Below are 19,019 nucleotides of genomic sequence, written 5' to 3'. Positions count from 1 at the left end.
ACTAACAAACTGAATCCAACATATTAAAAAAAAATCATTGACCATGATCAAGTGGGATTTACTCATAGGTTGCAAGGGAGGTTCTATGTTTGCAAATCAATCAACAGGGTACATCACATTGGTAAGAGAAAGGACAAGAACCATATGATCATTTCAAAAGATAAAGAAAAAGCTTCTGACAAAGTACAACATCATTCATGATAAAAATCCTCAACAAAGTAGGTTTAGATTGAACATACTTCAACACAACAATGGCCATCTATGAAAAAGCTAACATCATCCTCAATGGAAAAAAAAATTGAGAGCTTTTCCCCTAAGGTCCAGAACACGAGAAACACGTCCACTCTCACCACTTCTATTCAACACAGTACTGGAAGTCCTAACCACAACAATCAGACAACAAAAAGAAATAAAATCCGTAAGGAAGAAGTAAAACTTCCACAATTTGCAGATGACATGATACTACATAGAAAAAACTGGAGAACTCCACCAAAAAACTGCTAGCACTGATTGAAGCAGGATACAGAATAAACGTACGGAAATCTATTGCATTTCTATACACCAATAATGAAGCAGCAGAAAGAGAAATTAGAAAAACAATCCCATTTATAACTGCACCCAAAATAAAAGACCAAGGAATAATCCTAACAAAAAGAGGTGAAAGATCTGTACTGTGAAAACTATAAAACACTGATGAAAGAAATTGATGACATGAAGAAATGGAAAGGTATACCATGCTTATGGATTGGAAGCACAAATATTATTAAGATGTCTATATTACCCAAAGCAATCTACACATTTAATGCAATCCCTATCAAAATTCTAGCAGCATTTTATAGAGAACTAGAACAAAGAATTCTAAAATTTGTAAGGAACCACAAAAGACCCCGAGTGGCCAAAGCAATCTTGAAAAAGAAAAGTAAAGCCGAAGGTAACACAATTCTGGACTTTCAGTTATATCAAAGGTGGTAGTAATCAAAATAATATGGCATTGGCACAAAAACAGACATACAGACCAAATGAACAGAACAGAAACCCCAGAAATAAACCTACAACTCTATAGTCAATTAATCTTCGACAAAGCAAAAAAGAATATCCAATGGGAAGGACGGTCTTTTCAACAAATGGTGCTGGGAAAATTGGACAGCAACATGCAAAAGAACAAAACTGGATCACTTTCTTACACCATACACAAAAATAAATTCAAAATGGATGAAAGACCTAAATGTGAGACCTGAAACCATAAAACTCATAGATGAGAACCCAGGCAGTAACCTCTTTGACATTCACCATTGCAACTGCTTTCTAGATATATCTCCTGAAGCAAGGGAAACAAAAGCAAACATAAATTGGGACTACATCAAAATAAAAACCTTCTGCACATTGACGGAAACAAGTAACAAAAGTAAAAGGCAAACTACAGAATGGGAGAAGATATCTACAAATGACATATCCAATAAAGGGTCAGTATCCAAAATACATAGAGAACTTATAAAACAACACTCAAAAAACAAATAATCCAATTCAGAAATGGACCAAAGACATTTACAGACATTTCTCCAAAGAAGACATCGAGATGGCCAACAGACAAAAAGATACTCATCATCCCTTACCATCAGGGAAATTCAAATCAAAACTACAATGAGATACCACCTCACACCTGTCAGAACAGCTAAAATCAAAAACATGAGAAAACAACAGGTGTTGCTGAGGAGGTAGAGAAAAAGGAACACTTATGTACTGTCAATAGGAATGTAAACTGGTACAGCCGCTGTGGAAAACCTCGAAAAGTTAAAAATAACACTACTTCATGATCCAGCAATTACACTATTGGGTATTTACCCAAAGAATACAAAAATAATTCAAAGAGATACGTGCACCCCTATGTTTATTGCAGCATTATTTACAATAGTCAAACTACAGAAGCAGCCCAAGTGTCCATGGACTGATGAATTGATAAAGAAGATGGAATATATACATTTAATGGAATATCATTCAGTCATTAAAAAAATGAAAAATTGTCATTTGCAACAACATGGATGGAGCTGGAGAATATTACACTAAGTGAAATCAGTCTATCAGAGAAAGATAAATACTGTATGATCTCACTCATATGTGGAATTTAAAAAACAAAACAAATGGGCAAAGGGTAAATAGACAAACCAAGAAACAGACTCTTAACTACAGAGAACAAACTGATGGTTACCAGAGGGGAGGTGAATGCAGGGATAGGTTAAATAGGTGATGGAGATTCAGAAGTGCCCTTGTATGATGAGCACTGGGTGATATATGGACTGTACTCAGCTGTACTGTACACCTAAAATGAATGCAACAATGTATGTTAATTGGGATTAAAATTTAAAAAAAGAAAATACTCATAAACCCCTTTCATGACATTGTGCTGATCTGTATCTCTAGCCAGCAGTGTAAATACCAGCTTCTCCAAAGCCTCATCAATGTTATACATTATACATGTTTTCTTACCCACAAATACTTTATCGTGGACGTGATTAGAATTCTATACTTGTTTACTTTTTCCTTATTAGAGAACAGTTACATACAACGAAATAAATCTTGAGTATAGCACTCCATGAAACAAAGTATACACACCTCTGCATCACAAACCAACAAAACACAGAACATTAAAAATCACTCCAGTAAGTTTCTTTAAGTGGAAAGTTTCTTTCCAATTAGTCCCGCTCCCACACTAATGGTGCAACCACCATTTGGATTAGTTTAGCCTATTTTAGAACATAGATTTTTAAAGTATGTACTTTTATATTTCTTTTATATTTTTGAGATTCATCTGTGCTGTAATGTATAACAGTAGTTATTTAACTTTATTGCTGAAGAGTATTCCATTGTACGAATACACCACAATTAGGCTATCCCTTTTCCTTTTGAGAAATACTTGGGTTATTTTCCATTTTTGGCTCTTATAAAAAATCTACCGTAAGTATTATTAAACAGAAATGAAACTTATGTTGAAATTATTTGTTTCTCCTGGGTAGAGCTGCTGGGTCATTGTGGGCAGGTATGTGGTTAGTGAATATTTTCAGTGTTTTAACTATAGCTATTATGCTAAGTATGCAATTCCAATCATATGAAGGTTGTCCTTAATGTTCCACAGATCACTGAGATTCTGTTCATCTTTTTAATCACTTTTTCCTTCTGTTCCTTAGAATGGATATTTCAACTGATCTATCTTTAGATTCATAACTCCTGCCATTTCCATTCTGAAGTTCTCATATCAGATCCTGTATTTTTTAGTTCTAGAATTTTGATCTGGGTCTTTATTATTTTGAACTCTGTTAAGATTTACAGTCTTTTTATTCACTGCAAGTATATTTTCCTTTACATTCTTAACCAATTACAACAGCTGATTTAACATTCTTCTCTAATTCCAACCTCTTACTTATCTTGAAATTAGTCTCTGTTGATTTCTTCTGAAAATGGATGTTTTCCTGCTTCTGTGCACATGGAAAAATCTGGCATTCTATCATGTGATCAGGATCATGTAACATGTTTGGATTCTTTGGCTTTTCTGAAGAATTTTTTTTTTTCCTTTTCACTTAAGTAGTCACTTTTATTTGCTGGTCTCAAACTCTGGGACCCTATCTCCCTTACAATGTATAGTGGGTAGCAGCTCAAAGTTTGGAGACTGAGTGGCTTAACTGAGTGGCTTGGAATTTGCTCCAGATGTAGTTTAGGACTGGGCCAGAGACACAGACAGAGTTTATACACAATATGAGGCTCACCTTCTCTAGCTCTCAACTTGTTGGGATTTATGCTCTTTCCCTCCTCTTACACCATCATACATAAATACAAAGTTTTCTACATAGTTACACTAAACCCTGTTTTTGGTCCTTCGTTCCAGTAAGACTAAAGGGTTTTTTGTCTGTTTGTTTGCTGGTGTGGTCAGAGTTGCAGCCACCTTACAAGACGGAGACTCACCCAGTACTATTCCCTTCCTTCAGTGTGACTCCCCTCTGATTTCCAACTGCTTTTGTCTACACTCAACTGCCTTCATGTTGTTATTTTTGTATTTTGTTCATAGTTTATAGTTGTTTTCTGCAGAGAGACATGTACAATAAGAGCTATCAGGCCACGCCAGAAGCTGAACTTCTCCATTATAAACTTTGAAGTCATATCAAGTTTGCAGGTTACATATATACTGTAGGTATGGTTTGCAAGTCATCCACTGAAAGTGCGGGCAAGTATTGTTCATGTTTAATAATACGTGATTTGTCAAAAAGAAACTTTGCGTCCTTTGCTCCTTTTTTAAGTTGGATATTCACCGATTGCTTACTGGTAAGTCTTTATAAATTAAGAATAGCAAACCTTTCTCACATATGTTACAAACATATTTTCCTTATTTGTGATCTTTCTATTATGTTTGTAGTATATGACATACAAAAAGTTTTATTTTTTAAATTTACAGTTTTATATTATGAAATATAACATTTGATTCTTTAAAAAAATACATGTTCATCATGGGAAATTTTTAAAAATCTATTCCATGAAAATAAAAATCACCTATCATCCTGAGCCCCACATCAGGCTCCTCTGCTATGAGCCTGCTTCTTCCTCTCCCACTCCCCCTGCTTGTGCTCCCTCTCTCGCTGGCTGTCTCTCTCTCTGTCAAATGAATAAATAAAATCTTTAAAAAAAAATACATGTTCATCATGAGAAATTTTTAAAAATCTATTCTATGAAAATAAAAATCACCTATCATCCTTCTTCCTCCAATACCCTTTTAAAGCTGTTTTTTTTAAAAATCAGGTATACATCCAGTCATTTGGAAGTCTGTTTAACATTAACTGCTGTAATCGAAGTCATATACAGTGTACGACCCAGCAATCCCATTTCTATGCTATAAATTTAAGCACATTCATATAATGGCGCTATATAGCAATGAAACTGAAGGAAATCTCACCACATGCAAAAACATGGGTGAATCTAACAAATACAGTGCTGAGTAAAAGAAGCCAGGCACAAAAGATCACATACCGTATGGTTCCATTTAAATTAAAACACAGGCGAAGTAATCTATGCAGTTCTCAGACAAAATGGTAGTTACTGTGGCAGAGCAGGAAAAGGACAGTGATTGGGAGAAGACTGAAAGAAAGAAGGGTGGCTTCTGGTAATTTCTATTTCTTGACTTCAACAGTGGTTACACATATGTTTACTCCGTCATAATTCATCAAGCTATACATTTATAACTTGTGCATGTAGGATATAAAAAAGTTTAAAGTAATGTGAATATGAAAAAGCTACACAGAGAAAAAGAACCTATGATCCACCTTCTTCTCATGTTTCAGATACTTATTAAATTTTGGATATATTTACTTTTCTCAATATATATTTGTAATGGTGTTAGAGAACTATACCATGTATCTGCCCTTTTACTTAGTGAATGAACATGTTCACATTTGTTAATGATCCTTCACAGACTCAACTATTAGTTACCAAATATTTGAGTGATATCTTTCATTAAGAAGATATGGGGTAACGAAAATCAAAAAGAATTTCAATTCTAGTAAAAAATAAACATCAAAGAAGTAGATATTATTACCTACTAATTATAAAAATAAAGAAAACATCCAAGTTCAATGCATAAATCAAATTATTATGCTATATGAGTATGATTGCATTTTTAACAAGTAAACGGTCTGTAATTTGTGTGGGTAGGGCTATGGCTCCAAAGAGTGCCATAAGAAATATCAGAAATGTTCCCAGAAAATGAAGTAAAAATTCAAAATTGCTTAAGCTACAGGAAGAAAATAACTTTTCCATCTTGGTGAAGTCTGGGATAAATGCACACCATCCAGCAACAGAAAAGTAGTAACTAAAAATAAACTAGCACACAGGCAAGAAAAAACAAATACTAGGCAAAGCATATCATCACTTACCAAATCTACCACCCATGGCAGACACAGCTAACTGATCTAATGACACTGTTTTTGATTGACCCCCTTGGTAGAATGCTAGGCAGCTACTTCCAACTGATTAAAGTCGGCATAAAATATATTTGCTATCTCTGACATGGTTCAATGGTATGTTAACAGAAGAGCACTAAGCTAGGAATTAAGATACCCGGATTCTAATATCAACTGGGATATCTTCACCAGTCACACGATACCGAATAGGTAATTTAATCTCTTTATTGTGGTATGAGACCATATCCTCACATTCCCCTCTGTACTTGGCACCATTATTTTCCCTGTGAGTACTGAGGTATAGTTTGTTAAATTACCAAATCAGCGTAGTTATGATTTGCTCTGGAAGGGAAACGGTCTATGTGGAATCTTAAAGAAAACCAAGAAATAAAAATTGTCAGTTTTTGGTACCAGAACTACTGCAGTTGCATAAATATCCTACTCCCTGATTCCCTTTAAAATAATTTTTACTACTGTTTAATATGGTGGTTTCAAACTTTGATGTCTACTAGACACCTCAGAGTTAACACGTCCAAAACTAAACTACACAGAGAAAAAGAACCTATGATCCACCTTCTTCTCATGTTTCAGATACTTATTAAATTTTGGATATATTTACTTTTCTCAATATATATTTGTAATGGTGTTAGAACTATACCATGTATCTGCCCTTTTACTTAGTGAATGAACATGTTCACATTTGTTAATGATCCTTCACAGACTCAACTATTACTTACCAAATATTTCATTGAGTGATATCTTTCATTAAGAAGATACAGGGTAACGAAAATCAAAAAGAATTTCAATTCTAGTAAAAAATAAACATCAAAGAAGTAGATATTATTACCTACTAATTATAAAAATAAAGAAAACATCCAAGTTCAATGCATAAATCAAATTATTATGCTATATGAGTATGACTGCATTTTTAACAAGTAAACGGTCTGTAATTTGTGTAGGTAGGGCTATGGCTCCAAAGAGTGCCATAAGAAATATCAGAAATGTTCCCAGAAAATGAAGTAAAAATTCAAAATTGCTTAAGCTACAGGAAGAAAATAACTTTTCCATCTTGGTGAAGTCTGGGATAAATGATCATAGCACACACCATTCAGCAACAGAAAAGTAGTAACTAAAAATAAACTAGCACACAGGCAAGAAAAAACAAATACTAGGCAAAGCATATCATCACTTACCAAATCTACCATCCATGGCAGACACAGCTAACTGATCTAATGACACTGTTTTTGATTGACCCCCTTGGTAGAATGCTAGGCAGCTACTTCCAACTGATTAAAGTCGGCATAAAATATATTTGCTATCTCTGACATGGTTCAATGGTATGTTAACAGAAGAGCACTAAGCTAGGAATTAAGATACCCGGATTCTAATATCAACTGGGATATCTTCACCAGTCACACGATACCGAATAGGTAATTTAATCTCTTTATTGTGGTATGAGACCATATCCTCACATTCCCCTCTGTACTTGGCACCATTATTTTCCCTGTGAGTACTGAGGTATAGTTTGTTAAATTACCAAATCAGCGTAGTTATGATTTGCTCTGGAAGGGAAACGGTCTATGTGGAATCTTAAAGAAAACCAAGAAATAAAAATGTCAGTTTTTGATACCAGAACTACTGCAGTTGCATAAATATCCTATTCCCTGATTCCCTTAAAATAATTTTTACTACTGTTTAATATGGTGGTTTCAAACTTTGATGTCTACTAGACACCTCAGAGTTAACACGTCCAAAACTAAACTCTTAATCCATCAATCACCAAAAACGACACTGAGATAATAATACTTCTCCACATACCTTCTTCCTCACCTCTGGTCACTACAGTCCCATTCTTTTACTTGTTTAGGAGAATAGGAAGTTCTCTCTTTCCTGTTGCCTTTACCTTCAGAACGTGCTCATCCTCATCATCTCCGTTGCTGCCACCCTTTTAATCCACCATCACGTCCTTAAACTGGTGTCCCTGACTCTCCCCTTGCCCCTAATGCATTTACACTAAGCGCAACAGTAGGGTGATGCTACTGAACAGTACGCCAGACCCGGTCTCTTTCCACTGCTCTAAGCCATCAGTGTCTTTCCATTTCTCTCCTTAGTACCTACAAGTCCTCAGTACCTGTAAGACCCAAAATGATTCTGCCCCCAATCACTCTGCTGCACCCTTCACTGTTCACTCTTCTCACTCATTCTACCTTGCCACGGTGACCTTTTTGGTGTTCCTCAAACAGGCCAGCTTCGTCTAGCGCTTCAAGGCCTGCAAATACTGTTTACATCACTCTTCCCAGAGACAGCTGCACATCTCATGCCTTCATTCACGAATTTTGTCCAAATGTCACTTTCTTAGGGAAAACTACATTGACCACCTATTAGAAACTGGAGCCCTGGGGCACCTGGGTGGCTCAGTCAGTTAAGGGTCCAACTCTTGGCTTTGGCTCAGGTCATGATCTCAGGGTCATGGGATTGAGTCCCACAATGAGCTCTGTGCTCAGTACAGAGTCTGCCGGAGAGTCTCTCCCTCTGCCCCTCACCCTGCATGCACTCTTTCTCTATCTCTCTCTCTCCAATTAAATAAAATCTTAGAGAAAGGAAGGGAGAGAAGGAGGAAGGGAAGGAGGGAGGGAGGGAGGGAGAAAAGAGGAAGGAAGGAGGGAAAGAGCTGCAGTGCCATCTTAGCACTCCCCATGGCCCTCCCTCAACATTTTCTCCAATCATTTAAATTTACTTATAATAGCCTATAATATTTATCTCCCTCCTCCATTGAAATGAAAGGTCCATAATGGTAAGAATTTTTGTTTCATTCACTGTTCATGTAACAGTGGCTAGGAAATACTCAGTAAACATTTCTGAATGACTATGTTCCATATAACCCTAAAGTTTCATTCAAGTGCTTAAGGGAACCTGAAAATTCTGTTTTTCCTTTTAAAAATATGTCTTCAGGGCGCCTGAATGGCTCAGTCATTAAGCATCTGCCTTTGGCTCAGGGCATGATCCCAGGGTCCTGGAATCAAGCCCCACGTCGGGCTCCTCCACTGGGATCCTGCTTATTCCTCTCCCACTCCCCCTGCTTGTGCTCCCTCTCTCACTGGCTGTGTCTCTCTGTCAAATAAATAAGTAAAATCTTAAAAAAAAAAAATGTCTTCAGGGGCACCTGGGTGGCTCAGTTGGTTAAGCGTCTGCCTTCAGCTCAGGTCATGATCCCAGGGTTCGAGGATCAAGCCCCACCTCGGGCTCTCTGCTCAGCAGGGAGTCTGCTTCTCCCTCTTCAGCTCCCCCTGCTTATGCTATCTCTCTCTGTCAGATAAATAAATAAAATCATATGTGTGTGTGTGTGTGTGTGTGTGTGTGTGTATGGAATTATTTTTGAAATGGTTCTAAATCTAAATGCACTCCAGAGTTTTGTACAAACCAGATTTCCCCCTTTTTTCATCTTTTCAACAGACAAGATTCCTCTAAGAATGTATTTCAGTCAAAATACAATTATTTGTATTTGCACAAAGTTAACCAGTCATCTGCTTTGATTATCTGGAAAGAATGTCAATTACAACTCAAGGATCATCAGTTAGCTTAAGTGAAACGTGATTTTGTACATAGATCTTATAAATAAGGGATGGTACCGTTTAAAGACCATTATTTAATTTTGGATTAATTTCTCTTAAAAGAATTTAAAACTATTATAGCAAAATCATTGGAAGGAGAGGCCTAAGAAAAGAATATAATAAAAACTTGTTAATGAAGTAATCAGAGAACAGTCAGCTCATATTTTATATTAATAATATTTGTTCATCTTAACAATATTCCTAAGTTTCAAAGTCACGTAATTCTTTGCTTTTGTGTTCAAATGTAGACTTTTCACGTTTACATCTTCAAAAATAAGCTGCATAAATTATTGTTTGAGATATTAAATTCATCTGCCCTGACAAAACTCTCTGTTAATTTAGTCATTTAAAGATTAAGCATTTAAAGATTTAACTTAACTTCTAAAGCTAAAAAAGCCTTCACCTCTCTCTGTGAGACGAATACTAGCCAATTTATTCAAGACTACTTATGTACAAATATAATTACAAAATTGCCCCATTATTCAGACATAAGACAATCATAATAAGCCATTAAGTCCTACAATACAGGTATGAATTAACAAACATAACTGAGGGCCACTATATCAATAAGTAATGACCACCATATACTTTGCTCAGTTGTTTTAAAAATAATTCAGCTGTATTTGTCAGATATAGATCTATTACTCATAATGTCATGACATCAGGCCTGATAGGCATACACAAGTACTTATTAGCAATTAACTTGTATTATGTCCATGTGCAGAAAGGGGGGAACGTGGCAGGCCTGATGCTGCTATCTTTAGAAAATCCTGTTTGCAAGGTTGGCCTGTAGCTGGCGTCTGACAACTTGGATTTTGGGAGTGTTCCCACCATTCCCTAATTGCTAAGAGTGGCTCACTGTGTCTAAACTGTTTGTGCAAACCATATGGTTTATGCTGAACACCTGCTTTCCTTCTGGGAGTCTGAAATTTTGGTAATGCTAACCAAAGGATGCCCATGTGACCAACTCCTAATAAAAACTCTGCGGAATAAGTCTCTAATGAGTTTCCCTAGTACACAACATTTCACACGTGCTGTCACAATTCAACACTGGAGGAATTAAGCACATCCTCAGTGACTCTACTGGGAGAGGGCTCTTGGAAGCTTGCGCCTGGTTTCCTCCGAACTTCATCTCATGTGCCTTTTCCCTTCGGCTGTAATAAATTTTAGCCATGAGTATGAAGACATGATGAGTCCAGTGCAGGAGGAAAGAAGAGGAACTGCGCCTTCTACCTCTTTATATTTCTTAGAGTACATAACATACTCTTATACATAACAGATATGCATCATATTTGGTGATTTTACATATTTGACCGTCCTAATATATCCAAATTAGCTATCTCCACTTCAGTGTTAGTTAATTGGTGAACAGTTAAATGGCAAAAATATATGTGGTGATAATAGCACCTCTTATAAATAACAGATATGCATCATATTTGGTGATTTTACATATTTGACCGTCCTAATATATCCAAATTAGCTATCTCCACTTCAGTGTTAGTTAACATTGGTGAACTATTAAATGGCAAAAATATATGTGGTGGTAATAGCACCGTTTGAACAACAAAGGAAAAGTTTTTGGCAGGTTCAAGTAACACAGTTGGATAAAAGACTGATTTCCTTGACCATCTGCAGTCTGCGGTGCTCCAATTTGTCTTAATAAAGTTTTGATAGTTTTCTGCCTGTAAACATCCCAAAGAATATCCAAAGCATTCTTATTTTTTTGCTGTCAGTTCATATTATCTTTGGAATTTATAAAATGCAACATAATTAATTGCATGTGACTGACAGAAGAAGACAGGCATTTTATGTTAACTACAGCTCGGCGAGGTCTCAAAGAAATGAACAAGCCGTGCCTCCCTATGCTTTTGTAGAATTCCTTTAGAACTAACCCCACCTATTGGGCAAAAGAGCAAAAAGACTGCAGTAGAAGACACTGATACAAAAGAAATATTAAAATAAGGTAAAAGAAAGCCCAAAGGATGAAAAGAGTTAGTGAGCAGTAGATACATCTAGGTTAAAGAGAGCTCCAGGCCATCTCCGATGACAGAGTACTTCTTTGGTCTTGATGTGTCATAGCAACAAGAAAAACAGAAGTTACTATTTTTAAAGCTAACTTCATTATTCAATATGGAAGCTTTATATCAAATGCCAACTATGCAATTCAAAAAAAGCAGCAAAATATAATGAATTTTTACAAAACAACAATTCAGTGACTCTTCTTCTCATGGACTATTTCCAGAAGAAAAACTGTAACACGAGAATGCATACTTTACTTATATGCATATTATATATAGTGTATATATGACAAATTATATATAGCATACAATATATATGACACAATATTACTAACATAGAAAATATAAATTAAATTAGCAAAGAGTCAAACACATGGAAAAAGTCACAGAAAAAGTAACCTTCAGAGCTCATCAAACCATCTTCCTAAAACACCACAAGTTGGTAACTCCCAGAAAAAAGAAAAGCAATGATTCCACCATCACACTTGATGGAAGACAATTTCTGCTTTGGCTTTTGGGAAATGGGAGACCTGGAGAAAGACATGACATTCTAGAATTTTCCTTCAGTTTCATTCCCAACATAGTCAATGTTTATTGTGTTAACATCTAAAAATACACTTTGGTAATTTTAGTGGCTCTATTCACTGCCAATATCACTGGAAAAAGAAGACTACTATAAAGTTTAGTTTTCTATCTAAATCAGTTGATCACTTGCTTTTCTGTTATATATACTCTACCAACAGTTAATAATCTTATCTAAGTATATATAATAACAAGATCAGCATTCTCAATTCTGTATCTAAACTCTAAGTCAAGTCACCTTTACTCATCAAATCAAAGTTAAAGTCCAAAGAAAAAGTGATGAGTACTATTTTTCTACTGAAAAAAAAAAACCCACAAAAAAGCATATTTTAGATTGTCAGGTTGATACCAGTTTGATACAAACACTGCTCTCATCAAATCAAAGTTAAATTCCAAAGAAAAAGTGATGAGTACTATTTTTCTACTGAAAAAAAAACCCCACAAAAAGCATATTTTAGATTGTCAAGTTGACACCAGTTTGATACGAACACTGCTTACTTGTTACCCAGAAGCTGAGATTTTCTTGTTTCTGGTTATAGTTTTCATTATTTGAAATCACAGTTACTGTGACTTTATAAAAATTCACTGCCGAATAAGAATTATGAATTGTAAATAAAAATTAAATTTTAGAAGCACTAAGGCATACGACAATGAAACATTCTAAATGTTATCAACTACTTAAGACAAATTTTAATTGTGTTTAAACATAAGACGAAATGTGCAACTCAGACTAAATCAGTGTATAGTAAAAACCAAGAGTGTATATATAGATAATGAAGGTATCGTGGAAACTGGTTGAAAATTATAATGAAGAGAGAACTAGTAAGAATATAGCAACCTGGCTGAAACTGATATTCATTAGGGTACTCTTCACATCAATAGGGAGCATTTGGACTCTGTGGTCTTTATCAGTGTCCCAGCTGGTAATGGTTGAAGGTTAATGCCTTACCCCATTCTGTTCAATTTTCTATCCTAATTAGCCCTCCAAATCTATAGCTGTGAGCACCAAGTGTCTGTGCTCAAAAGAAACTAATTAATGCTAGCAAATTAGATCAAGTCCAAAGATCCAACAGCCAAACTCTTAGTTAAATGCTCCTTGTTAATAGGAAGTGTAGCTGTCAATAACTGCTGTTGGTGACTATAATGAGGCATCTTTCTTTCATTGAAAGTGATTTCATTTCTCTTTGTCCCTGGAAAAGCTGTTCCATTCCCTTCACAAACCTAAGTTGCTGGCAGTCTGACCCAGTTCTTATGATCAGCTGGGTTGAAATGACATGCAAAAATTCAAACAGAAAAGCTTTCCTATATAATCAGGTTTAAGGCATTTAGCAGAAAGTCAGATCACTTATTAAAATTCCTATATCTTTATCCAAGAACTATACAATGAGCACACATAATGCTTTTATATAAAATCCTACAATTATTTAATAAAGCAAAGGCTATAAATAGTAAATAAACTAGAAGGGAAGTGTCCTGATTCTAAATTATATCTTATTCACTTCAAATGTAGCTTTTCTGCTGCTTAATACCAATGTATGCTCTTTACTAAATCACATGGTTAAGTAAGAAGAATACTAAAGAGTATTGTTTTATAAAATAATCAATTTTAGATTCTATAACACTGTTTTAGACCATATGGCCTTAAAAAAAATCAATATTAGATTATCTATAAAAGATTCAAATATTCAAAAATCAATTGTTATAACATGTTCTAATAGGGACAAATGCATTGAAATAATGCAAGCAGATCTCAAATTTTAAGATGCTTTCAGTCTTCAGAAGATTTTGAGTATATTAAAAAAAAAAACAAACCAAGTCAACATCCTAAACCACTTTGGATAAAGAAGCAAAAAATAAACATTTTTTTTTTCTGTACCACTCATTAGATAGGTGTGCAACAAAAACTTATAAATACTTTAAAGTTATACTCTTATTTCTTTCACTTAAAAAAACCAAAAACAGTTTCACTGTCTAGGTTACAAGCAAAGGCAGTTCTGAAACCCAAACCCAATTATTCTGCACTTCCATCTGAATCGTGTGAGTAAAAACTCAATCTATAATTGAGTTAGCTAGCTTTTTTCATTCTAGATAGCAGAATATTGTGTTAAAAACAGCATAAATACAGCTATTTATAACTTTGAACTAATATATCAGTAATAAGTAAATTTTCCTGATAGTGAAAATTGAGCCCTATAATTTCATCACACACATTGTTAGTTTCCATCCTCCTTCACCTGAGTCAGGACATTTTTTTTTTTTTTTTAAGTTCTGAGGCAAGTGGAAAATTATCTCTTGAGACTATCAACATGACACCTGCCAATTCCAGGGTTCCACCAAACTCTGTCTGCAGGTGGCAATGGGTTAGTTTCTTCTGATACCCAGGGGTGTGGGTGGAAGGAAGGTGCTCTGATTAAACAACTTATTCACAGTGAAAGCAAAAGTAGTATCATAGGATAATACTAAGTAATTATTGATAACATTATTTATGGATGGATTTACCTTAAATCTTACGAATGGATCTGAAACTGGAGTAAGTCATAATAAGTCATCTAAGAAACAGGAATGACCATCACACAATGTCCATTCTGAAGGATTATTCTTCTTTTACTGCTTCAATCCATGGATTCCAAAGGTCATTCTCGAAGGAGAATAGCATCAGAGGGACAGAAATGTTCCCAGCATCCAAACATTACGGACACGGTCCTGAAACTACAGTTGACACAGCCTGGCTCCCCTGTAGAGAAACTTGCTGATGGGAATTACAGCCCATCGTCCTCACAAAGAATCACTGAGGTCCCTTAAGGAAGACGACTACAGGGAAAGGGGAAGAAGGGGAGCCAGGAAAATAGTCTGTATCAGCAAAAATTTTACTACTACTTCTTTTAGATGGCCATTTCAGGAGGTAGATTTGTTTAGAAAGACATTTCTACGGTAATATTGTCCTCTGCTTTTCTAATGACTCTCCATATATGGCCTCATTTTTCACCTTCCACTGCTTAGTTTACATGTTTTCACTAAATATTGACACCAGCATACCTGGTGATTACAGAATACAGGATTATCTCACGTTAAGAAACATTTTCTAAAGAAAATATGCATATGTGGGTGCCTAAAGCATGCATTTACATAAATATCTTCCATTTAGAACTATAAAATATAGAAAAGTAAAAAATAAAAAAAAAATTAAAAGACTAACTGTAAGTACTACTGAGATTCCATTAACAATTCAGTAATAGACAGTGGCACCAAAGAAACTCGTCTTAGAATATATAAGAATAAGGTGATGAAGAAAAAACAGGTACATGTTACATTTGAGGCTTCTTCTTTCCCTATCAAAATCACCAGAATAATCTGTTTCTCTAAAATACTCATAACCAAGTTTTCCTCTATATATGTAACTGTACATCTGGGAAAAAATGTTTTTTACTAGTAATTTGGGAGAATATTTTTAAATTGTAAATGAATTGAACACCGTCTGGAAGTTCTGAAAGCTGAAATACTGGTATCTCCATGAAAGGGTGAGAAGCAATTCATACATATTAATTCATTGACTACTTGACTCTGAGGCTAAGGATTAAATTCAGATCATATTATAAAAAATGTATTTGTTCTTTATATGAATATTTGAATCTTACCTTGAACTTGTTCAGAACATCTCTCTCGGGCTTTTTCTCTCATTATTTTAGGGATCAAAACATCCTTTTCGACATGTCTGAGATGCTGCTCTGAAAAAAAAAATAAATACAGAGATCTTTCTTTAATATAGTGAAGTCTCACGTAAATCACCAGTTTAGGGAAAAAATAAGCACTCTGGTTTACTCAAAATGAAAGCCTATACAAATATACTAAAAACTGACTCTTACAACCTCATAAAATTGAGATTATTTTAGTAAGTAAAAATCATTCTAAGTATTTTTTATATACAACAGAAAAAAATGTGGGACACAAGCAAAATGTTTCTAAAAATTTTTACAAACTGTATTGCAACACTTTCATTTGATAACATAGTCCATGCAGTCTTGCCAAAATTAAAGTCATAAACTAAAACATTATAATTTTCCTCCTTAATATAATCCACAAAAAGGATTTTTATCAATACTGAGATTCAAGGATAGATGAACAGATCCAAGATTAAGAGACACATGAATAGTTTCTCAACTTAGTAATAAGAGTAGCCTAAGAAAGCAAGAACTGGCAGAAGAAAAAGAAGTACAGGTGCATATAAAAACAGAGCACGTGAGACTTCTGTGCATTTTAAACAAAACAACCACAATTAGATTAAATGGTAGACAGAGCACCTACTCCAGAGTCCTACCAGCTCCTTAAATTCGCCGAGTCCTGAAAACCAAATGGGGTAGATGTCCTCATAGAAACCAAAATAATCGGGACTCTCTTTGAAAGACAAAAGACAGATGAGATCAGATTAAAGGAGGTAATCATATACTCAAGAGTTTTTCCCCAGGAAAAAACTGATGCCAAAGTGGGGGCTGCTCCACGCACTGAAGCGGCAAAAATGGGAAGAGACTTCCCTGAAGGAAACCAAAGCATTATTGGTTGAAATCCCTCAGTAGGAGCAAGTGGGTCATCTCTTCTGCTGCCTTTAGACCAAGGGTAAAAGAAGTAAATACATGTATTATCCCCAAAGGATCAGGAAGTTTCCCAGTATCTGGTGACACCTAGGAAGGCCAGGAACCCCTAAACATTTCCAGGTACTATGTGATTCCCAACCACCTCTGGATACAGGCAGCTATGAACTGAGAGTATTTGCAGAGAGTGTAAAAGGGCATCTCAAAAAGAAAACAAAATCAACAACAAAACAGCCAAGAATCACCTAAATTTGACAGACAATACAGTGAAAGGGGGAAACCAACTGTAATTAATCAAGAAATATCCAAATCTTGGAGAGTTAAAAGAGTAAAAAAAAAAAAAAAGATTTTTAAAGTATAATAAACATACTGAGGTAAATAAAAAGACATGAGTCCTCAGACAGAAATGGATTATAGATCACCTACGTGCGCTCGGAAGAAATATGTGAAAGTCAAAAATCCTAAAAGCTTCAAAAGGGAGAAAACATTACCCACACAGAGGAATGAGAATCAGATTTACATCATGTTTCACTGGCAAGACCTGGATACATGAAGACAATGGACAAGAATGAATTACTTGATATTAAGGATTAAGATATCAAAGCCAATTAAGAGTGTAGTTAAAGCTATTTTCAGATATGTAGGGACTGAAACCTCTTGCAAATCCTACTGAAATAAAGTGACCCCTATTGTGCAACAAGCCATCAATCAAACTTAGTGGTGTAAAACAAGCATTTTGTTATGGATAGAGATCCAACAGGCTAGAACTTCAGAGAGGTAAAGCAGAATTGACCCTGCTCTGCCTCACAGCATCTGGGGCCTCCTCTAGGAAGAGACAAATGACTGGCATTGACTTCAGCAGTTGCAAAAGCTGAGGCTGGGGATCTACTTCAAAGATCACTTCTTTCTTCACTTGCGTATTTGCCTGCTGGGCTGGAATGGCTGATGAATGGGCTCAGTGAGGACTGTAAACTAGAGCACCCATACATGGCTTCTCCATGTGGCTTGGCTTCTCCCAGTGCAGCAGCTCATGAGAGGGAGCAATCTAAGAAGGAATGTCTAGAGAGCAAGCATTCCAAGAAAACCAAGTGAAAGCAGTCTGGCCTTTCCTAACCCTGTCATAAAAGCCATAAAGCATCACTCTTACCATGCTACATTGATCAAGTCACTAAGGACAAGATAAAGTCAAGTGCAGGGGAATTAAGTCTTCATTCTTTCTTGCAAGGCCACATCACAGAAGAGCATAAGGGCTGGAAAATAATGTTGTGACCTTTTTTGTAAAACAAACCCACCATAAGAAGTAATAAAGAATACACTCTGATAAAATAAAAATGAATCCATGATGTACAAATGTGAAATATACAAAACATATTAGAAAAACATATTTAAGTTTACATATTAAAATTGTAAATTACTTGAACCATATCATCAACTACTTTGACTTACAGAATATTTCCCTTAATTACAGTTGAATATTAACCAAGATAAACCAGAGTCTGGACGATGAAGCAAATCTCAGTAAATTTAAAAGAATTCAAATCATACAAAGTATGTTCCCTGACACCAGTGTAATTAAGTTAGAAATCAGTAACAGAAAGATGTCTTGATAATCTCCAAATATTTGGAAACTAAATAACACACTTTTAAATAACCCACAGGTCTAAGAAGAAATCAAAAGGAAAATAAGGTATTTTGAAATAAATGAAAATGAAAATAAAACATATCATAATTTGTGTGATATAGTTAAAACAGTACTGAGAGGAAAATCTGTAGCACTAAAAGCCTAAAATTGAGAAAGAAGGATGGTCTTAAATCAATGACGTAAGTTTCCATCCTGAGAAACCAGAAAAAGAATAAATTAAACACAAAGGAAAATAAATAATAAAGATCAAAGTCAAAATCAACAAACTAGAAAATAAACAAAATAACAGAAAAAGCAATGAAACCAAAGCTGTTTCTTTGTAAAGAGTATTAAAATTGATAAATCACTAGCCAGGAAGAAAGAAATATTGCAAACATTAGAAATGACACACATTTTTAAGTGATAATAGTGTTTTCAAATAATTTTTAAATGTAGGCCAATAAAACTGACAGCACAAACAACCAAAGCCAACTCAAGAAGACACAGATAGATAACCACTAGAGCCCTGTATCTATTAAAGAAATTAAATCTGTAGTTAAAAGCTTTCTCCCAAAAAATAATTCCAGACATAGCCTCATGTGAACTGGACCAAACATTTAAAAAGAAATAACATCAATTTCATACAAACACTTACAGAAAAT

The 19,019-nt window shown here is 35.1% G+C and overlaps 1 protein-coding gene across 2 annotated transcripts in view; it reads right to left on the bottom strand.

The window, feature by feature from the left end:
* The window catches only part of CMC1 (C-X9-C motif containing 1), a 94,401-nt gene that overhangs the window by 53,992 nt on the left and 21,390 nt on the right, over positions 1-19,019 (bottom strand). Inside the window, exon 2 of one of the 2 annotated variants that reach the window (XM_008709467.2) lies at positions 15,786-15,875. In XM_008709467.2, the coding sequence (XP_008707689.1) occupies positions 15,786-15,875 (90 nt within the window). The remainder of the gene's footprint in view (positions 1-15,785; positions 15,876-19,019) is intronic. The other variant, XM_008709453.2, reaches the window with a different exon arrangement.

This window comes from Ursus maritimus, unplaced genomic scaffold (genome assembly GCF_017311325.1).
Source record: "Ursus maritimus isolate PB19 unplaced genomic scaffold, ASM1731132v1 scaffold_20, whole genome shotgun sequence".
Lineage (NCBI taxonomy): Eukaryota > Metazoa > Chordata > Mammalia > Carnivora > Ursidae > Ursus > Ursus maritimus.
Note: the sequence above shows the minus strand (reverse complement) of the source record. Positions and strands in the feature narration are given on the sequence as shown.